This window comes from Lucilia cuprina, chromosome 2 (genome assembly GCF_022045245.1).
Source record: "Lucilia cuprina isolate Lc7/37 chromosome 2, ASM2204524v1, whole genome shotgun sequence".
Classification (NCBI taxonomy): Eukaryota; Metazoa; Arthropoda; class Insecta; order Diptera; family Calliphoridae; genus Lucilia; species Lucilia cuprina.
Window position 1 is genome coordinate 39,404,333 of NC_060950.1, and position 23,570 is coordinate 39,427,902.

At 31.0% G+C, this 23,570-nt stretch overlaps 1 protein-coding gene and 1 long non-coding RNA gene across 4 annotated transcripts in view; one reads left to right on the forward strand and one right to left on the reverse strand.

Annotated features, from left to right (window-relative positions):
* Positions 1 to 4,743: 4,743 nt before the first annotated feature.
* On the reverse strand, positions 4,744 to 18,122 carry LOC124420422 (uncharacterized protein DDB_G0288467-like). Of its 3 annotated transcripts, none has more exons than XM_046953132.1 (3): positions 17,743 to 18,122; positions 16,811 to 16,981; positions 4,744 to 5,068 (listed from the first exon to the last, which is right to left on the reverse strand). In XM_046953132.1, the coding sequence occupies exons 2-3, from the start codon at positions 16,859 to 16,861 to the stop codon at positions 4,907 to 4,909; spliced, it is 213 nt and encodes a 70-aa protein (XP_046809088.1). In that variant the 5' UTR covers positions 16,862 to 16,981; positions 17,743 to 18,122; the 3' UTR covers positions 4,744 to 4,906. The 3 variants fall into 3 exon arrangements, with proteins under 3 accessions (XP_046809088.1, XP_046809094.1, XP_046809096.1); XM_046953138.1 differs by lacking the exon at positions 17,743 to 18,122 and adding an exon at positions 17,387 to 17,508; XM_046953140.1 differs by lacking the exon at positions 17,743 to 18,122 and adding an exon at positions 17,317 to 17,366.
* LOC124420426 overlaps positions 10,688 to 23,570 on the forward strand; it is a 63,677-nt gene continuing 50,794 nt past the window's right edge. The window contains exon 1 of the long non-coding RNA XR_006941196.1: positions 10,688 to 11,120. This is a non-coding gene — a long non-coding RNA (uncharacterized LOC124420426). The remainder of the gene's footprint in view (positions 11,121 to 23,570) is intronic.

A 23,570-nucleotide genomic window follows, 5' to 3' on the forward strand; every position in this document is an offset into this window, starting at 1 on the left:
TATGACCGTAGGGAGATGCAGGACTACTAGTGTGTGTTAATGGTACAGGTTGCCGGCAAGAACCACCCCACCCGGCGAGCTTTAGCCGCGCAATACGCGCGCATACCAGCGCCGCTTGCAATCTATTGTTTATTCAAACAAATAAAACAACACACCACTACAGTTCATAAGAGCTCGGTCCATAATTGACTTAATCCATATTCCAAATATCACCCAGATCCTTTTACGGCATACTGTTTGATGGTGGGTATATGAGATTCGGCACAGCCGAATATAACACTCTTACTTGTTTCTACTATGATTATATCCTATATTATTCGCTCTTTTTTACTAGCACAACAGAACCTTTTTCTTGCACACATATTTTGCTGATTTTCGGCTCGAATTTAACTCGTTTTCCATACCCTCGTTGCGAATTGAAATGTAAATATCGCTTAAAACAACATGGCCACACATCAAAATTGTTGAATCTAACGGTAAGTTTTTTTTATTGTGTTAGACCTGGTCCACACTAGGAAACTTTTGTTGAAAAACTTTTTCTTAATTCTTTTTTGAAGTTTCCTTAATGTCCACACTTAGAAATTTTTGTTTCAGAAACATGAGAAGAATAACAAAAAAAGTTTCCGAGTAAGCGAAACTCCATACCGCGAGAAAGATGAATGAAATTTTTTCTTTCCCTAGAATAGAATAGCAAACATGAAAAATAACAGTTTTAAATCCGGAAAAGTCGGGTAAGCAGATTTGTAACTAGTTATTTTTGGTCATCGTCGAACAAAAAGTAACTACTTACACTTTTTTCCAATATTTATTGCCTATTATTCCAGTTTTATATTTTCTTAAAATATCATTTACGAAATTTTGTTTGTTGTTATGTTATTCTTTTTCATAAAACAATAGCATATTATAATCAATATAGTGGCAACCATTATCAATGTTACGTTTATACAATAAGATATCTTTTTATGAAATTTTAGTTCTTCAATTTCTTTAATATTTCGAAAGTGCTTTATAATTATATTATGGAATTAAACATTTATATTTGATATACTTAAGTTTTCAAGTTTATTAATGTTTGGATAACAATATTTATCTTTGATCATATATTTTATATTAGAAAATGTTTGATTACGAATTGTTATACTGCAATTATTAAAGTTTATAAGATAATTCCCTACCAACTCAAATTTCCTATCATCACAATTATGCTCAATTTTCTCGGAAAAAGCATTCAGGCCTATCAGCTTATCGTATTTTATACTGGGTTGGGTGTGAATCCATCTAAGGCGGAGCTAGTTCTTTTCATTAGGAAATATAAAGTTGAGAGTTTTAGCTTGCCAAAATTAAACGGCGTTAATCTGATATTATCGGAAGAAGTTAAAGGTGCGCTTCTTTCGGCATTACAAGTGCCAAGGACAGAAACCGCAAGCGGCATTGGATATAATTCAGAATCTGCTCCCAATTGAGAAATATGTTGCGAGTGTAGCGGCTAGGAACTTATTCAGACTGTTTGAATCAGTTCTAGTAAGTCCAAAGCGGGTAGGCCACACTATAATACAGTACGAGGTAGGTCTAACAGGAATTGAGGGAAGTACGGAGGGTATTTCTGATCAGTTGGTTACGACCCTGGACTTCGGAGTAACACCCTCAATAGTGATTCTTATGAGTGGGAAGAATCCGAAGTGCTGTTTGAGGGGTGTGCAGTTTTCACAGACGGATCCAAAATGGACTCTGGCACATGTGTAGAGGTTTAATTGATAGATAACAACATAGTAGTGTCCTACAGACTTCCGGACGAATGTAGCGTCTTTCAAGCGGAAATCCTGTCTATATGGAAATCCGTGGATATTATTAAGGCAAACATTACTAGGGTGTCGGAAATGACGATTTATGTTAACAGTCAGGTAGCTCTTAAATCTTTGCAGTGTAAAACGTTACATTTTAGCTGTGACATACAGGGAAATGCGATTGTAGATGAATTGACCTGATTGGTGCTCGATAGAAGGATCGCTTCAGTAAAACCCCCCAATTTGTCATTACTATAGGCTAATATCCGAATATTTCAAAAACTCCACCAACCAATCCTGTAATAATTGGACACTGCTCAATTGGAGCCTTTAGGGGAAATGGGGTCGGTAACACACAGGATTTTTACAGGTTGTATGAGGACGAAGAACTGGAGACAGTAGGGCAAATTTTATGGCACTGAAATGGCTAGGTAAAGGTTTCCACGATGAACTAGGAGATGTAGTGTTATTTAGACATTCTATACCAGAATTTCCGGATGACTATTGGATTTCGTGGCATGAAATTCGTTTCTCTCTTGTGTCAAGAAATTCTTTACGTTTTTTAAATTAAATTCATTGTCAAAAAGAAACTTTTTGACTGGGCCTTTTATTGCTAAAAATTTAATTATTTTGCTTATAATTGTTTGGTTGTTTCTATCTGGCAAATAAAAACCTACGGCATGTTTTAAGAATTTATCAATGAATATTATAAATGAGTGCTTACTATTCACATACGTATCAACATGAACGATTTCATTAACTGAAGTTGGCGTTTCTGTGACGTGAAACTTAGGCTTGATCGGATTGCTATCATACTTCCCTCCGGAGCATATTTCAAAATTATTAATTATCTTATGTATCTTTGTTTTTAGTTGTGTGTTATATATTTTATGTTTTATCCCCTCATAAGTCGGTATAATTCCTGTATGACCCACTTCATTTTTATGAAAATGTGATATTTGTTTCCTTAGTTCATTTTTGTCTTTAATGTCCTTAGCAAAATAGCTACATTTAACAAAAGATACTCAATACCAGAATATGACTCTACTAAAGTTTGTTGTAATTTATTGAATTGGTACTCATTGAGCTCAGAAAATATGGCGATTTTTCCTTTACCAATGACTTTGGACTATATTAATATCATTAGTAGTCTAAATGTCATGCAAATCGATAAAAAGTCGTTTCTTATTAAAAATTATTTCCATTTCAGTTTCCTTAGTTTCTGTTAAAATTATTTGGTATTTAAAACGATTGTATCAAGAATAGGAATGTGATCATTGAAATCTTCTTCTTGACTGAGGAATTCGGCTATTTTATTTTCTTTCCCTGGAATATAATTTTCGCATCGTATTCTCCTAACTGCACTAACCATTGTTGCAATCGGGGATTAATATCTATGCCCGAATATTTTGCCTGTAACCACTTTAGTGGCTGATGATCTGTTTGCAGATCAAATTCTTTTTCAAAAATATAAGGTCTATAATATTTTATCCCTCCCACTATCGCTAATAATTCTTTTTCGATAGTGGAGTAGTTTTGTTCATGATTGTTCAATGTTCGCGAAGCATAGGAAATTTGATGACCTTCCTGGATTAAACTGCGCCAATCGAGTATATACTTGCGTCTGTGGTTAGCTTAAAGCGCTTTTGAAAGTCGGATTACCTCAAAAAAGGAGGATTTGTTATAATTTCCTTTAATTTTTCAAATTCTACAATATAATTGGGGTCTTTTACGTTAATTCTTGTATTTTTTAATATTTTATTATTGGGAAAGCTACTTTAGAATAGTCTTTCATGAATTTTCGAAAAAAATCCTGTAATAAAAATGACTTTATTTGTTTTTGCATCGTCGGAAGCTTTAACTTCTGAATAATTTCAATTTTTTCAGGGTTTGTCCTTATGCTCTTAGAAGTAAGGATGTGACCCAAAAATTCAATTTCTTTTTTAAAAAAACTACATTTATCAATTTGAATTTTAAGTCCTGCTTCCTTTAGGGTTTCAAATATTAATTTTATATTTGCTATATGTTCAGTTAATGAAGTGCTAAATATTAGTATGTCTACTATGTCTAGTAGTATGTCTAAATACACGACACAAATTTTATTTATATATTGGCGTTAAAAATAATTTATATAAGACGTTAAAAATTCGGAGCATTTTTTAGCCCAAACGGCATTCTTATGAATTCATAATGCCCAAAAGGTGTGGAAAATGCGGTTTTCTTTATATCATTTTTATGCATTAATATTTGTTGAAAACCTTTTGCAAGGTCTATAGAAGAAAAATATTAAGCTTTTCCTAATTTGTCCAAAATTCCATCGATATTTGGAATTGGAAATTTGTTGCTTATTGTATTTTTTTAGTCTTCTGTAATTTATGACAATTCGCCATTTTTTAAATTCCCGAACTGTCGATTTTCTTAGACAACACCCGCAAAGGACTATTGTAGGGTGAATTGCTTTTTCTAATTATATTTTGTTCTCACATCTCTTCCACTGTTTCTGAATCTCAATTTCATGAGTTCGGTCAGATTTTGTTTTTATTTCATGTTCAATTTCGTGAGTGGCAGAAAGCTTATCTTAATAAAATAATTCACGGTAACTGCTTAATAATCCTACAAGAAGTTGGAATATTTCCGAATTTAAGTGTGCCAGGTTTAAATTTTTTAAATCGCAATATTCAAGTGAACAGATTTCATGGTTATTGTAAGGGTTGTATTATCCAAACGGTATGTTGTGATTTATTCCGTTCATGGTTTTGTACCAAGGCGGTTTATTAATTTTTATATATAAAATGAATTAGCGATGGAATTTGGCTTAATAATGCTTGTTTCCGATCCTGTGTCTATGAAACATTTAAATTTATGTTTTCCAACTGTAACAACTACTAAATATATTTCAAATTTAGCTTTTTCAAATACATTTAATAATTAATTTAGATTTCTTACTTTTATTGTTCGGCCGAATCGTTATTTTAATATCCTCCAAGGAAGTATTGTTTGGTAGATCTCTCACCCTTCTACCAACATTTCCGAGGATTTTTTCGTTCGCCACAATCCTGATACAGAATTGACCCAAAGTCTCATTGTTTCCGCAGTGAGCAAGGTTTGACTCAACGGCATGTTTAAATGCTCCGGAACTGCTCGATGACGTTTTTGGCCGTCATATTAAATTCGAACTCATTATTTGGAGGATATGGTTGTGGTGGTTGTTGTTGATTAAGTTGTTGAGCTTGTTCTAGTTGTTGTCCTTGCAATTGCTGTTGTTGTTCTTCCATTTGTTGTTGCTGCTGGATAATTTTTTGTTACAATTTTTTTCCGACTGTTATTTTTTTTTTGTGTTCTTCAGAACAACCTGTTTTTAAATGAATCTTAAGTCTAAAAACTTAATATTTAATTTTTATTTAAATTAAACTAAGCAACGAAGATTTTTATGATTACGATGCTGTCTAGCAAAGTGTGGAAAAATAAACAAAAGTGTTAACAAGTATAACTCGCGATTTTGAATTTTAAAACGAGCGATATAAATAAAATAACGATCGCGAGCGATCAATAAAATAACAAAATTTTTATAGATTCAATAAGAAATCTTCTGAATTGTTATTATTGTCAAAATTTAGTAATTTATCTGTTTCAGATAAAAGATTTGTTATGGTTCAAATACAAATAACTGGAGTTATTGTTTCAGTAAAATAATTGTTTCGAAATATTTATTATTGTTTTTCGTAAATAGTATATTATTTAAATAATAAAGAATCAATAAAGAGTTTGCGAATTTGAGTACTTGGTTTTACGAATTTCGTGATAGGTATTTAAGTACAGTAGTTTTCCGATTTAACGACCATTCAATTATACGAACATCGCATTTAACGAACAAGCTAATTTTTCATATTGACTACCTTAAATAACGAATAAAACTTGTTTTTTGTACTCTGTTTAACGAACTAATAAAAATATTATTATTTAAATGAAGATAAAACGACATTTATCAAAAATAACAAATAACCTAAGTTGTAGCAAGCGGTGCTTTTATACCCAAAACTGTAACACATTCTGGGTTCTTATTAAATTTTAGTTCGATGTAGCTATGTCCGTCCGTCCTTCAGATAATGACTTTAACGCTCAATACTCGCTTAACAATGCGAGTACGCCGAGTACTAACCGATATCTCTAACAAATTTTATGGGTATCGGTCCATAAATGACCTTACCCTCCATATCAGGCCCCCTTAAGAAAATTACTTCAACGCTCATTACTCGCTTAAAAATACGAGTATAGCGATGAACTTCAAGAAATAACTTCAAAGCTCATGACAGAATTAAAAATACAGCGATTAAATTCGACACAAATATGGTTTGAAGGTGGGTATATAAGATTCGGAATTTTGTGTTTTGTGCTATTTTTATAAAAAAAAGAATTAATTTTTATAAAATACATTTAAAAAATATTTTATGTACCTATTTTTAATTATTTTCCTACCAAAACCCACGTTTTACTTAGTACTGCATATAACGAACTTTTCAATTTTACGAGTCCTGACAACATATGGGTACGTTAAATCGGAAAACTACTGTATGTTGGCTTTATGAATTTTTTGTTTGATTTTGAATTTTTTTTTCTGTGTGCTTTTTTCTAACGGTTTATCGATTTTGGTATTAGCTCCATTGTTAGCTTTCGATTACTGTTAATTGTTAATGTTGTATTATACGACATGTATTGCAGTTAACAGCTTATATAAAATTAACTGTTTTTACAACCTTCACCTTCGTGAGAAGGGTATATATAAGTTTGTCATTCCGTTTGTAAATTCTATAAAATGGAACCTAGAAACATGAAATTAAGTATGAATAGTCGGAATTATGTGAGAACCGGAAAAAGTGAACTTTTTGGTACTTTTTTGTTTTTAAAAGGTACTTTTTGAATTTTCTCTAATATTAAACCTAGAAATATTAAATTAAGTATGTAGAGTCTGAATTAGGTAAGAACTCATAAAAGAGAACTTCTTGGTACTTTTTCGTTTTTCAAAAGGTACTTTTTGAATATTATATGATATTGAACCCAGGAATATGAAATTTAGTATGTAGATTCGGTATTAGGTGAGAACACAAAAAAGGAATCTTTTTTGATACTTTTTCGTTTTTCAAAAGGTACTTTTTGAGTTTTCTATAATAATGAACCCAGAAATATGAAATTAAGTATGTGGAGCCCGGATTAGACGAGAACAAATCGATAGGAATTTTTTGGTACTTTTTCATTCTGCAAAAGGTATTTTTTCCTATAATATTGAACCTAGAAACATAATATTAAGTATGTAGAGTCGGAATTAGGTGAGAACCGAAAAACGTGAACTTATTGGTATTTTTTTAAGGTACTTTTTGAATTTTCTATAATATTGAATCTAGAAACATGAAATTAAGTATGTAAGCGATTTGTAAAAAGTTTTTGATACCGACTTTTTTTAACATACCATGGTGAAGGTTATATAAGATTCGCACAGCCGAATATAGAACTCTTACTTGTTATACCCTTCACTTTCGTGAGAAGGGTATATATAAGTTTGTCATTCCGTTTGTAATTTCTATAATATAATTTTCCGACCCTATAAAGTATATATATTCTTGATCCTTATAGATAGCGGAGTCGATTAAGCCATGTCCGTCTGTCTGTCTGTCTGTTGAAATCAGTTTTTAGAGGACCCCAGATATCGGCGATGTCTGAATCTTCAATAATTCTATTAGACATGCTTTCGAGAAGATCGCTATTTAAAATCAGCAAAATCGGTCGGTAAATAACGGAGATATGAGCAAAAATCCGAGACAACCTCTGAAAATTTCATTAAAAAATTGTTAAAAAAGCAACAAAAACACTGTACATAGAAAAAGATGTACACGTGTGTGTGTAGATGTATTTGGTTTTATTCAGCTGTGTATTTTTTTGTATGTTTGGAATTCAAACATACAAAGTATACACAGCAAAAAAATATGATTTGCATTTTTTGTTAAAATAAAATAATTTTCCCTTTTGTTTTGCAAATATATTTTTTGATAAATAGAAAAAAGTATTTAAAACGTTTTCAATTATATGAGAGTAGATTGTGAGTTATTGTACAATAATTTTTATGCGAATAATGTAAGTTTGAAATTTAAAACTAACACAAATTTTTTCCAAGTGCTTTTTAAAACAATTTTTTTTACGATAAACAAAAACAAAATCTACGTCTCGTCAATGTTTACCAGCAATGAATCAGAGGTCGAAGTCGACCGGCTTCGAGTCGGAGCTTAGCCGCCGCCGAACTATATTTAGTTGCTTGAGCCGCCGCCGAAACATTCGGCTTAAATCGACTCAAATTTTTTTAATGTTTTTATTAACTAGACTGTAAGATCAATTATGTTTAAAATACACTATGGTGAAGGGTATATAAGATTCCGGCACAGCCGAATATAGCACTCTTACTTGTTTTTATACCCTTCACCTTCGTGAGAAGGGTATATATAAGTTTGTCATTCCGTTTGTAATTTCTATAATATAATTTTCTGACCCTATAAAGTATATATATCCTGGATCCTTATATATAGCGGAGTCGATTAGGACATGTCCGCCTGTCTGTCTGTCTGTCTGTCTGTTGAAATCAGTTTTTAGAGGACCCCAGATATCGGCGAGATCCGAATCTTCAATAATTCTATTAGACATGCTTTCGAGAAGATCGCTATTTAAAATCAGCAAAATCGGTCGGTAAATAACGGAGATATGACCAAAAATCCGAGACAACCTCTGAAAATTTCATCAAAAAATTGTTAAACAAGTAAGAATGCTATATTCGGCTGTGCCGAATCTTATATACCCTTCACCATAGTGTATTTTAAACATAATTGATCTTACAGTCTAGTTAATAAAAACATTAAAAAAATTTGAGTCGATTTAAGCCGAATGTTTCGGCGGCGGCACAAGCAACTAAATATAGTTCGGCGGTGGCTAAGCTCCGACTCGAAGCCGGTCGACTTCGACCTCTGATTCATTGCTGGTAAACATTGACGAGACGTAGATTTTGTTTATCTTAAAAAAATTGTTTTAAAAAGCATTTGGAAAAAATTTGTGTTAGTTTTAAATTTCAAACTTACATTATTCGCATAAAAATTATTGTACAATAACTCACAATCTACTCTCATATAATTGAAAACGTTTTAAATACTTTTTTCTATTCATTTAAAAATATATTTGCAAAACAAAAGGAAAAATTATTTTATTTTAACAAAAAATGCAAATCATATTTTTTGCTGTGTCAATGTTCACCAGCAATGAATATGAAAGTGTTGTTGTTTTACTCTTGCTTGTATACTGTTAAGAACAACAACAACGTATTGCTAGTGTTAAGCGCATATAAGTGTATAGAAAACACACTGTCTATAGCTAAGCGCATTTACAAAAACAAAAGAGTACCAAGCGCATGGGGCTTGGGCACCCTTGGTTTGGATTCTGTTGGCGTCATTGCGTTGTTATTTTTGTTTTTTGTTATGTATGTTTAGATGTCTGTTGGTTTAGATGCCTTGTGTATTTTGTGTTTTATTTCGTTTAGCGTTGTTGTTCTTTTTGTTTAGCTTTTGATGTAATAATAATGTAGTTGGGAAAAAATTTAAAATTTATTAAAGATGTTTAAAATACACTATAGTGAAGGGTATATAAGATTCGGCACAGCCGAATATAGCACTCTTACTTGTTTATAATAATTAAGTATGTTCAGCCCGAAGTAACTGATTTGAAAAAAAGTTTTTGATACCGAGTTTTTTTAACACACGATGGTAAAGGGTATATACTTGAACCTAACTTCTACGAATGCCTGACAGTGGTAAAGAAAGTGCTCCAGAGTTTCACTGTCCTCTCACCATCCTCTACATATGTCTGAATCCGCACGTCCGGAATACGTACTGTCATACTAACTTCAGATTTGCACATTCTGAGGAGATTTTTCGATTATGTAATTGTAAGAAACAAAATTCACAATTACAAGTAATTGCAATTGGAAGTTTTTCAATTACTGTTACAAGTAATTGTAGTTGGCAAAACTACAATTACAATTATTGATAATTACAATAGGCAAAACATCAATTACAATTAAAAGTAATTGTAACTGGTAAAGCTTCAAGTACAATTAATTTAAATGTAATTGTTATATATAATACAATCATTACCCCCTAAGCCTGACAAGTAATTGTAGTTGGCAAAACTACAATTACAATTATTGATAATTACAATAGGCAGAACATCAATTACAATTAAAAGTAATTGTAACTGGTAAAGCTTCAAGTACAATTAATTTAAATGTAATTGTTATATATAATACAATCATTACCCCCTAAGCCTGACAACATATTACCGAACCTTTAGATGATATAATACAATAATTGGTCATAACTCCCATATAAAGCCGATATTCAAAAATCACTTTATTTTCTGTGCTTTTTTTACCGTTCTGCTGAAAAATCATAACTATCACCTAATTAAATAAACTGCATAAATATCACATAATTTTAAATATCAATATTTCACAAGATGACAAGATGTGACAATATTTGAAATTCTATAAAAATAACTCCGCTTACTATTTAAAATGGCTTCTTTTAAATGAAATATATATTTTAAACTTGAATTAGATTCACAGTTTTCTAAATGTCTATAGAGCCGTTTTGAAATTTCGAAAAAATTGTATAAAAGTAATTACCCTAATGTACATATAGTACACATTTCTTAATAAAAACACTTTTTCCATTTAACCCTAGAATGTATCCTTAAAAAAGTCCTTATGTTAAGAATTACAATTCTCATAGTAAAGTAACAATGCGAAGCTCACATGAAATTCTGACTAGTTGTTTTTTATAAAAAAATATGTTTGCTGTTTATGCGCAATGCGCGCAGTGTATTAAAAAATTTTAATATTACACTCAAATTCAATACTAAAATAAAATTAATCTTATAAAATTCGTTTATATTAAAAAAACACAAAAAATCAACGGTCTGGTCTAAGCTAAACGGTTTTAAATAAATATGTTTAAATAACAACCAAAGTACATATTTAATAAATGTTTTTAACAAAGCATCGAAATGGAATTAAAATAAAAATATATCGTCCTATTAATCTTTGAATCGAATGTACTTGTATTTATGTATACATTAAGTGCAAATACTAAACAAATTGAGAACAAAAATTATCTACATACTACTTATGTCAATGTAATAATAACAAATTATTTATCTAATAATAAAAATAAAAAGGAAACGAAATATTATGAAAAATAAAGATGAACGCATAAATAATTATGAAGTTAATTTAGATAATGGTGAAATGTAAGTAAAATGTATGTCACACATCATTATATTACATACACACATACATACATATACATATGTATGTATGAACTTTATGTTGGTATAAGTATTAAAATATATATATGTGAGAGTGTGTTACCTCCTAAACTCTCTCTATCTCTCTTCGTTCAAATAAAACGGATATTTTTGTGCAAACAACTATATAGAGAGTGTGGTTTGTGGAAGAGAAAAGGATACGAAATAATATTGTGCTGAAATACAAAGACATACTTCATTAAGTTTTTGACCTAAGACAAATCTAATCTTATTTAATAAAATATACATAATTTATTAGAAAATGTATAGACATTTCTTAAAGAATTAATGTGTTTTAAATAACAATTTTTTAAAATCGACTTTCAAAGTAGTTGTTATTGTTATTATTTTGTACATATTGTTTGTTGTTTTTTATTCTGTAGTTTTAATGTGACGTAAAAATGAATATATTTTTAATTGTCTATTTACGATACCAAAAAATAATACTTATTTGATTTTGTCATTATAAAAATATGTTAAATAACATTTAAAATTTTTCATATTTTGATATATAAAATTTTTGATGTTAACAAGTGTCATTATTTGACCTACGACATTTTACGGAGATAAGGCAAGCACAGGAACTACGGTCTATACCTCTCTAGCACCCAAACATGCACGTATATTATCCCAGCAAAAACTCGGTAATGGGTTGTACTTCCATTACCACTTACTTTTCAATGACTACTTTGATGTACTCGAATAATGACTTTCTTTTAATCTGATTTTCGGCTTTGTCATTTTGTTTGCACATTTTATTTAATTGCGTGTTAAGAATTGTGTTTTATAAAAAAGAAAACAACAATAACTTTATATTTGAAAAACATTGTATGACGCGCAATAAAATAGCTAGGTAGTGGTGCAGTGAGTAGAAAATAAAACTAACAAACCGAAGTCGCTAGATCGTATTCTCACTGGCTCCTTTTTATACCCTTCACCTTCGTGAGAATGGTATATATAAGTTTGTCATTCCGTTTGTAAGTCGATTAAGCCTTGTCCGTCTGTCTGTCTGTTGAAATCAGTTTTTAGAGGACCCCAGATATCGGCGAGATCCGAATCTTCAATAATTCTGTTAGACATGCCTTCGAGAAGATCGCTATTTAAAATCAGCAAAATCGGTCTATAAATAACGGAGATATGAGCAAAAATCCGAGACAACCTCTGAAAATTTCATCAAAAAATGTCATATTTTTTCATGCTTTGTTAAAAAACAACAACACTGTGAATTGGATAAAAATGTACATGTGCGTATGTAGATGTATTTGGTTTTATTCAGCTGTGTATTTTTTTGTATGTTTGGATGCTGTTGGCGTCATTGCGTTGTTTATTTTGTTTTTCTGTGTTTTTCGGTATGTAAGTTTAGAGGCGTCATTGCGTTGTTTATTTTGTTTTTCTGGGTTTTTCGGTATGTAAGTTTAGAGGCGTCATTGCGTTGTTTATTTTGTTTTTCTGTGTTTTTCGGTATGTATGTTTAGATGCCTTGTGTATTTTGTTTTTTATTTCGTTTAGCGTTGTTGTTGTTCATTTTGTTTTGCTTTTGGTGTAATGTAGTCGGGAAAAAATTTATAAAACTAATATTTTAAAATAGACTATGGTGAAGGGTATATAAAATTCGGCACAGCCGAATATAGCACTCTCACTTGTTATTATTAAAAACAAAAGAACTTACCCAACAACTTCTAACCCTAATATACATATACATGTGTAACTTGAAAATCTATATAACGGATTTTTTAAGCCAGATAGGAAATAACATAAAAAAATAAATTTTAATCAAAAAATATTTATATTCAAAAGATTATCACATGGCATAAAAACTCTTGAAAATTAATTAACTTAGCAGCTACCGCGGATAGCCTTGAAGAAGTGAACAAAAAGTGTAATATTAAACTTGGGTATAAGTGATCTTATATAGAATGTCTTCGTCAAGCGGAACATTAAAGCAAGGATGGATCTAAATTGGGAGACAAAGTGTGCATGGGATTATATAATGAAGATAAGGTTTACACTCGAAAGTAGTGGGCAGCGAAAAAGCGAATGTAATAACTTTAATGAGAAGGGAGCTCGAGGCAATAAATAATTTGATGCAACGAGGGGAGAATTTATATTATTGGTAAGAGAGTCCCATAAGTCCTTTTGGTAAATTGAAACGGTGGGTACAACCACAAACATTCTATAAGGTCAAACTAACGAGACATAAAGAAAAGCCCTTCAAGCTGAAGTTTGTATGATGGTACGTATTCTGAGTGGCGACACAGGGTTACGGGCATAGCTTTACAAAATTGGACTCTTGGATTGAGACGAATATAGAGCACATACAGAGGATGGAAAAAAGCATTTCCTTTGCCATTGTCCGGCTTTCAAGATTTTTGTTTAATCAACATTTTCATGAAAAGGAGCTCACAAAAAGCACGAGATAGGGTTAGGAGTATTTGGATTTCTTATAGATAAATTATTATATCAAATATTTATTTCAATAAATCAGGAACGGATACAGCTTATACGTTTGGGGTTGGACATTTCTTTCATCCGTATATTTTAAAACTTTCACATGGAACGAAATCTATTTTTTACATTATCGTAACTTTGCCCACATCAAACTTTTACAAGAATATCAAGTCTTTCTAAATTGTTTAAAGCCAAGGACTATCATGTTTACGCAAAGCAAAATTTAAAACTTAATGCAAACTTTTTACATTATTTAAATTTTTACAAACCCTTAAAACTAAAATTGTAATAATTTGGTACCAGGTTCTATATGGACCTTTCTGTTAATTACTTTATTTGTTTTTTAATAATCATATTAACATTGACCTAAACTTTTTATCAGAGACAGTAATTGTTATTATTTTTATTTAAAAAAATTTAAATTAAAAATTTTATTTGGTTTGATTTCATTTCTCAGAAAATACAAATTGCTTATGATTTGTATTTTTTATATTTTTCGTAAAAATTACTGAGAATTTTTTCAAACAAAAATCAATAATAAAAAACACAAATAATTTTTAAACCATAAGGCACAAATAAAAATCAGACAATGATTTTTATTTTTTGAAATTAATTATAAAACTCATTATGCGATATTTACCTTTAAAAGACAGTAAAAATTATCGGGTTTAAACAGAGATTAATAGAAAATTGGTAAAATTTCTTTACCATTGATATAATCGAACAAATTTGCAGAAATTAGATTCGAAAATTGGAAAATTAAAATTCTTTAGGCGATTTTTATTCTTTGTTTAGAAAAATAAAAATCATTGATTGATTTCTATTTTTTGTTTGAATAAAGAAAAATTACTAAGTGAATATATTAAAAAAATCATAAAAAATTTTTTATTGAAATAAATAGAATAAAAATCAAAAATAAATTTTATTTTAAATTTTTATTATAAAAATCAAGAAAAAAAAGTTTATTGAAGAAATCATTTAAAAAAGGTTCGGGAAATATTTTGGTACATTCAAAACATTTCTATGACGATTCTTTCATACTGATTTTTTTAAGCAAAAATTTCATAGATAATAATTATTTTCTGTCTCTGCTTTTTATAAATGATAAACATATTTTTTTTAAATAAACAAGTAGGAAAGTATAGTCCTCGGTAAATTTGGGAAAAGGATATATTTCTAAATAACAGTTAGTTTTGTTGAGTTTCATTGCGATACAAATGGTAACAAGTCAATTTTAGACGTTTAAGTCATTTTTTGAAGGGGGTTTGTATGGGGGCTAGGGTCAAATATAGGCCGATCCTTACGAAAATCTGCAGTATACTTATATAAAACTTATTTGTGCCAATTTTTAGAGAGATAGAAGAATATTTGACGTAATTATAGCGGGAGGTACGGTTGTATGGGGGCTAGGTGAAATAATGGACCGATTTCAACCATTTTCAATAGGCTTCGTCCTTGTGCCAAAAAACATGCTTGGTCCAAATTTCATCAAATTATCTTGAAAATTGCGGCTTGTACCTTGCGCACAAGGTTTACATGGACAGCCAGCCAGCCGGACGGACGGACGGACATGTCTTAATCGACTCAAAAAATGATTCTGAATCGATCGGTATACTTTAAGGTGGGTATTGGACCAATATTTTTGTATGTTACAAACATCAGCACAAACGTATAATACCCTCCCCACTATAGTGGTGTAGGGTATAAATAGGAAATTCAATTATATAATTGGTGATTAATAAAATTGGAAAATCAAACAATTTCTTATGTATCAGCAAAATATTTCTAGTTTCGCTTAACGAACTCAATTTCCTCATTACAAGGCTAAAAATTGTCAGCGTATCAACACCACAATCCAATTACGAAACATTGCAATAATTTTTATCAAACAATTCTCTGCGTCTCTAATGACCCGATTGGGACAATTGGTAACAAGCAAGTTCGGATTTTCTAAACTAAATCTACTCTTCTACAAAAGACTAATGTTACTAATGACATACAGTTATTTAAACTATTATGTAGCATGCGTATCAAATACCGCCCATTGCATAGTGAGAGATATGACACTATTGAACGATAAAAATAAAAAATAACCGCTTTCTAATTGACTTGCTTGCCTTTATAGTTAACAGTAAACATTCCATATAATAGGTTTGTTAATTTTGAATGAGTATATCTTGCTAAATATTTCAGATATTTTCATAGTTCATTCGGTGTATTACAATTCAATACTTCGGAATTATTCTGCAATGATTTTTTTTAGACAAAAGCTCAATTTTATACGTCTTATTTTTAGGACTAAGAAAAATAGATTGTAGCATATAACGTTAAAAAAAAGAACAAATACAAACATTTTTTTTAGAAGCCTATTCAGGCAAGCAGCATGCAACTATCCAGCCTTATTGCTCGTCGGAGGGGAGGTTCGTGGCCTGTTGCTTCGTAAGATTTCCTTACTACAAGATTTTAAAGATTTGCATGCTATATTGTAAATAAAAAAACTAAAATGAAAACTATCTAAAAGCTAAATATGAATTGAGTCAAGATGTCATGAACCCAATTGATTTCCCTCCCTACCATGATTACTAAAATTTTAACTAAAACAAACTTATTTAGTAATCCCTTATCCTCACAGCAAATTACACCAAAAAGTTTAAAAAAAACAAACAGTTAAATTTTCAAAAATTAGACAAAAATCATTATGATTTATTTAAATAAAATTTCTAAAAATTTTCATTAAAAAAAAATACAAAATTAATTTTCACTTTAAATTTTCTTAAGACAGTTTTTAAATAATAAAAAAAATAGTAAACAAAAAAAAAAAATAAAAAAATGATCAAAAAAATAATACTCTCTTAACTCAAACATAAATTCTTTTTAATAACTTCACTATGTAGTCATCAACCTTTTACAATGTGACTATAAATTATTCTCGCAATAAAAATTGGGAACCAAATTAAAACTTATTAAAACTTTACAAATTAATTACAATTACAAATTATTAAATGTTTTAAGTCCATTTGACTTTCAAGTTTCATATTTTTTTTGTTAAAGTATTAATTAAATTATTGTTTAAAAATTTAATAAATTTTAATACGGTCACCCCAAGTAACAATAAGATAAAAAAATAAGAACAAGAAAAATTTTCACAGAGAACAAAAAAAAAAAACATAATAAGAGAAACTTACATTAAACTTGGGCTCCCACGACGAAAGATCTTTCGTAATGTACAGCAGCATGTATGTAGATAGGTGATGATGATTTATTTTTTTTTTAAGAGAGAGAGAGTTACTGATACTGTCTTTTTAGGTTCTCTGTAGCACAATAATTATTTTGAATTTAACTTTTTTTTGTTTTTACTAATAGATTAATTATAATAATATATTTTTTCATTATTACTTATAATTCAATTGCATTAATTTTTTTTTTACATAAGCCCAAACAAAATTTACTTTACACTTTTAACAACAACAATTATTCTACAGCATTACCAAATAATAATGTTAATCGAATGCTGAGAGAATTAGCAACAACATACATATGTGTGTTTTTATGTATGTAGGGGCTGTTAATGCAATTGCATTATAAGCTAGAAAGCAAGCTTGTTTATTTAAAATTTTTTAAATTCCTTAATAACACTAGCCGACAGAAAACACTTAACACATAACTTAATATTATTAATTTTTTTTTTTACATATAATTTCTTTCTTTTTTCTAAATGATTATTTTTAATTTATATGAAATATATAAATATTTTTTTTTACTTTTACGGATTTTAAACTTAATTTTTTTTCTCTAAATTTTCTTTTATTTTAATATGATTTCTTATTTATTTTGAAAATTTGAAAATTTCCTTTAAACATTCACTTTTCAAGGTATTTTAACTTTCATTTTTAATTAATTTTATTTTTTAGTATAGTGATTTCTTTAAATTTATTTCTTTCTTGAGTTTTCTGATTTTTTTTTTTTTCTTTGTTTGTTTAACCGTGTAACATAAATATTATTGTTTCTTGAGTGTTTCGTTTGTAAATTTTTTCAAACTTCGATTTTCTCTTTCTTCAAATCATTTCAAATCTTCAATATTTTTAATTTCTTTAAAAGAATTATATATTTTCTTCACCCATTTTCATTAATATTTTTTTTTTCAATTATTTAAATTTTTCTTGTTGTTTTTTTTTTATTATTTTGTTTGCTGTTTTCATTTAAAATTTTAACCACTATCACTCCACAACACAACCAAAAGCCGAAACTGACTGAGACTATACTCTCTGCTCAATACAATTATGCAGCTTCTTTGTGGACAGAAATTTGTCTTTTTGATCTTTAATTAGGTGCCAATCTAAAGAACAAAAAAAAAGAACAAAAAAAGATATACGTTTTTTTCTTGCTAAATTGAACTGGAGAGAGATTATTCTCTTAATATAAAAATTACCATTAAAGTTGGCACCAATTTTAGAAACAAATCCAACAAGAAAGAAATGAAAGCCAACAGCAATAAGAGATTCTGATCTATAATTCAAGAAAATTCAATTTTTGCTCAGATCAATATTCTTTCTTTTTCTTTTCTTTTTGTTTAAAAAAAAAATATTGTTAACAAATAATGTTTAAGTAAACTTGCTGTTGCTAGGCGATCCTCAAAAAAAATGGCAGAATTTTTCCTCCAAACCATTGACGAAACCTTTGTTGGCATAAAAAAAATCTAGCGGTTTGGAAAAGTAACATTTCTATTCCGTAAATTCAATTAGATTTTCGTAAACAAATATTAATGCAAACGTCAATTGAACGATAGGAGTGATATTCATACTTCTACTTTACTCCAATAGATGGCATCGTAAACAATGTAAATGACAATGTTAAGTTTTTCAACGGAAATAAAACAAATTCAAAATTTGAAAACATGCAAACAATATATTTATTCATTATTATACATTTATTTAGTTATAAGCTTATTTATTTATTTATTTATTTATTTATTTATTTATTTAATTCTTTATTAATTAATTTATTTATTTATTTATTTATTTATTTATTTATTTATTTATTTATTTATTTATTTATTTAGGTAAAAAAATACATAAATATCTTTCGCAATTTTTTTCCCAAAAATTATTTTATCATTGCAAGCGACATTACAATTCCCCCTTGCCAAAATCAGACTTTGGGGTTTGGTGAAAACAAAACACGAAGCTGATAACGCTTGCACTTAAGAAAATGTCATATCTATTACTCGAATGCTATTGCCGAATGTCCTTGGCATGGTAATTTCCTATTAAATTTCCCTTCAAATCTTCAAGTTCATAGTAAATATTACCTATCTTCCTACGAATACGAGCCTTGACAAAAGTCGGAGCAAGTTTCGCATTATAACCTTGTTCAAAATTACTTTGCTTGAAATTCCGGCGGAAAACCTCAGCTAATGTTGTTAAGAAGCTCATCCCAATTCTTTTGATCTGGTTTCACATACGATTTTATTGCAGATAAAACTGATCTGTTAACACGTTCTGAAGCATTGGCTTGAGGCGCATGTACTGCTGTGAACGAATGTTTTACTCCATATCTTTTCAAAAATTCACCAAATTGCTTCGATTTAAACTGTGAACCATTGTCTGACACTATGGTTTCAGGTACACCGAATGTGTGAAACAAATCCTCTAAGTATTTTATTACAACATCTGATGTTTGCTTTTTAACAGCTTTTAAAAATGGAAACTTTGAATAATGGTCCAATACAATAAAAATTCCCACATTTCCCGTACGAGATCTTGGATAAGGGCATAAAAAATCAATAAAAATCTTTTGAAAGAAACGTTGAGTTTCCCCAGTTTTCCCAAAGGCGGTCTAAGAACATGATTTGGATGTTTAGTTGTTTTACATATGTCACAGTTGTTTATATAGTTCTTGACATCAAAAGCTAAGTTTGGCCAGAAATAAAATCTTCTAATTCGATCGAGGGTTTTGTTTATTCCACCATGTGCTGATAATGAGCTATTGTGTGCCTTAAACAAAACATCAGGGACCATTTCCTTTGGAATCCAAAGTTTCCACGATAAGTCATCATGTAATTTTTCCCCTGTAGCATGTTCAGTACGTCTATAAAGGTAACCGTCTACTATCTTTAAGTCCGGCATCTGGTCCAATTTTTCCCCAACCTTGTTCAAGAGCTGTCTGTATTCATTTGATCTAAAGTGTGTAGAATCCAGGTCTACAAAAACCCCAGTGTCACTGTCCGAATCTGTCAAACTTTCAATCCCTAAAGCGGACAAGTCGTCAGTATTGGCCCTAGATAAAGTATCAGGAACTATGTTCAAGCTACCACGCCTATGCTGAATGTCAAATTTGTAACCCTGCAGTTTTAAAGCCCATCGAGCAAGCCGCGTACTCAGATCTGTTTGAGACATAAGCCACTTCAATGACGCATGATCAGTGATGACTGTGAACTTATACTTAGCAAAGCTGCCAAGCATTCCTGTTCGGTTACTGAATAGTTTCGTTGGGCTTGATTGAGTTTCTTGGACATAAATGCCACAGGAACCTCTTCACCTTCCGAATTCTTTTGAACCAGTACGCTTCCTATACCCGTTTTACTAGCATCACAATGTATGAAAAACGGTTTAGTGAAATCTGGGCTATGTAAAACGGGAGCGGTGCTCAAATGAGACTTTAAAACCTCGAAAGCCTTTTGAGCTTCATCGGTCCAAACAAATTTTCTTTTACTACTCAACAAATCAGTCATAGGTGTAGTAATAGAAGCATAATTCCTAATAAATTTCCGGTACCATCCCGTCATTCCCAGAAATCTTCGAACTTGTTTTACAGATCGCGGTACTGGGAAATCTGTTATGGCGGACACCTTTTCCGGATCTGTTTGAATAACCCCGTTACCAACCAAATGACCTAAATATTTCACTTCCGGTACACAAAACCTACTCTTTTCTACGTTAATAGTCAGTCCAGATTCCCGAATTTTACTTGCAATAACCCTTAGAACCTCAAGATGTTTTTCAAACGTATCCGAAATGATCAGAAGATCATCGAGATAAACAAACACTTCTGTTCTGAGAAATGGCGGTATCACTTTATCCATGAGTCGTGACATGGTCTGTGGGGCATTGCAAAGCCCAAAAGGCATTACAGTATAGTGATACAGCGGTCTCCCAGGAACAGTGAATGCTGTCTTCTCTCTAGATCCCAGCTCTAACGGAATCTGCCAAAAAGCATCTTTAAGGTCTAGACTGGTTATAAATTCGGCTTTTGGTAGTCTACTCAGGATTCCGTCAATTTGTGGAAGAGGATAAGCATCACCTACTGTGACCGAGTTTAACTTCCGGCTATCTAAACACAACCTATTCTTCCCAGGCTTTCTATGAAGAACAACAGGAGAAGACCATGCACTATTGGATTCCTCGATAACACCTAGTGCTAACATCCTATCCAATTCATCGTAGATTAACTTCTCAATAGCAGGAGACACAGGAAAATGTCTTTGCTTTATGGGCCTAGCATCTCCTGTATCGATAACATGGCTTAAGACACTCGTCTTACCAAGACCTTCTTTAGCAAAGGATGGAAATAGGTTAATAACCTGTTGGATTTGTTGCTTTTGTACAGGTGTAAGAGGGATTTGTTCAATAATTTCATTAACAGAAGTAGATGAATTTGAAAAAGAAATTTGTTTAATACTATCAGGCAACAAATCATACAGTTTCCAAAAGTCTATTCCTAAAAACAAATTGCGTTCTAGTCCTGGAATAATAAACATAGTTATCGGTTTTTCGATGCCTTTAAACAAAACTTTGGTTTCTACAAAACCAACAATATCCTGGCTTCTACCGTCAGCAGTTTTTATAGATGAGATTATTCTTTTATATGGAACACCTGAAGACAAAAATTCTCTTGCAGCTTCAGACCCAATGCAACTAATTGACGCTCCCGTGTCTAACAACCCTAGAGTATTTTTGCCAAAGAGAATAACCTCAGCATATGGTCTTACATCACATGGTATATCCAACACGGATGCGACAAATTTGTGTTTAAATTGCTTGACCTTTTGCCAAAAGTTTCGCATACGTAGAGATGATCTGTTAAGTTTAGGACTATCTTTAAAAATACGTTTCCTTTTCTGATAATATTCGCGCAATCTAGTGTGAAAAGGTTTAAAAATCTGTGGAACAACTGAAAAATCTTTGAGTGAGTCAAATTTGAGTGATTCAAAAGATTTCGCATTGGAACAATTTTTCTTCGCTTCATTGATATTCTCTGTAACATTATTTTCTAAATCAGGTTTTTGTAAAATAGAAATTATATTTGCGTTTCCTGCGATGGTTTTTTTTTTGGTGCACATCTCTGTGCACTGGCCTTTAAGTTTTTTGATTGACAGTGTTTACAATTTGGTTTGTATGTATCAGTTTTTCCACAGCCATAACAAAATATAGTCCGAACCGATAGACAATCCTGGTATCTATGAACAGGTTTCTGGCAATTCCAGCAAACTAAATTTATTTCTGCAACTTCATCACCATCACAAACTAAAATTTCTACAGGTTCTTCCGAAAACTTATCTTCAATTTCACATATGCGTTTCTGAATTGGTGCAACTCTGGACAAATTAAACCCATGTTTCCTACGGATATCGGCCATGAAAAACTCCCTTCTTCTACAAACATCACGAAGATGTTGAACAGTATAAATTTGAGTATTTAAAATTTCATGCTGTATATCCGGTAGCAAATTGCGTCTTAAAATCTCAACTAAGGTTGTGTCTTCAATAGGGGTTTTTAAACGGTCACACAACTCATTAACAGCCTCATAAAAACTGTCAAACGTTTCGTTAGGTTTCTGTTTTCTGTCTCTAATTAATTCCAAAAAATCTATATCTGTTCGCGAATCTCTATATTGTTCCCTAAGAGCTTTACAAAGTTTCGACCAGGTAATACTAGGATCTCGCTGATGAAATCTCCAAAACCAATCGGTAGCCTTTCCCTCAAATAATGAACCAGCGTAGTTGCATAACAATTCATAGTCTCCATACAGTGTTTGTGCAGTTAAAGCCTCAACTCTGTAGATAAAACTATCTACTGATAAACTATTAGTTGACCCTGAGAATTTAATTGTCCAATTAGAAATCGTTTGTAAAACCTTATCTGGAATAACATACAGATCAGAAGTCAAAGCTGATCTCTGATTATTGCTATTTGGTCTAGGAATTGCATTACTATGATTGGAACGAGAATGAGTAGGGGATTCCGAAGAATTATCATGTCTTATTCCTAACATTTCCCTGAAAGTCTGTTGTTCAACAGCTGGTAACGTTTGCATGTGCGAATTAGTTTGATTAGTTGGGGGAGGTGGTTGTAAAGGCTGATGTGAAGGTTGAACATTATTGAAAATATTTGGACTAATTCTTGCAAGACTTGACTGAATGTTTGACTCAATTAATGAAGCTATTTGAGTGTTCAATGCTGAAAACAGTTGAGCTTGTTGGACAGAAACAATTTTAGTTATCATATCTTTCAAAACTTCATTTTGAATAATAGACACGGCAGGATTAGAAACCGGTGAATCAGAGCTGGAAGTATTATGTGTGGTTGGAACCAATGCTGGTTGAGCTTGGACGGAATCTCCCTCGACCTGGCGTGGTGTTGAGAGTCCTCTAAAAGAGGCGCTTAAAACCTCTGATGGTTCTGTTGAAGTCAGATCACTGGCTTTTGAACGGGTTGTAACTCCAGTTGAGCCTTCTGTAGTCGACTCAGTAACAACACGAGTATTACAAATAGGGCAATATGGTCTTGTTTTCACACTTTTTGACAAACAAGTTTTATGAAAAATATGTCCACAACACGTTTGTATTTGACTAGTTTTTGAAGAAATAAGACATCGACATAACTCACATGAAGTGGATTTGTCACTAGGGACAAGACTATCACGATTCATTTTCTTTAATACAAAAAA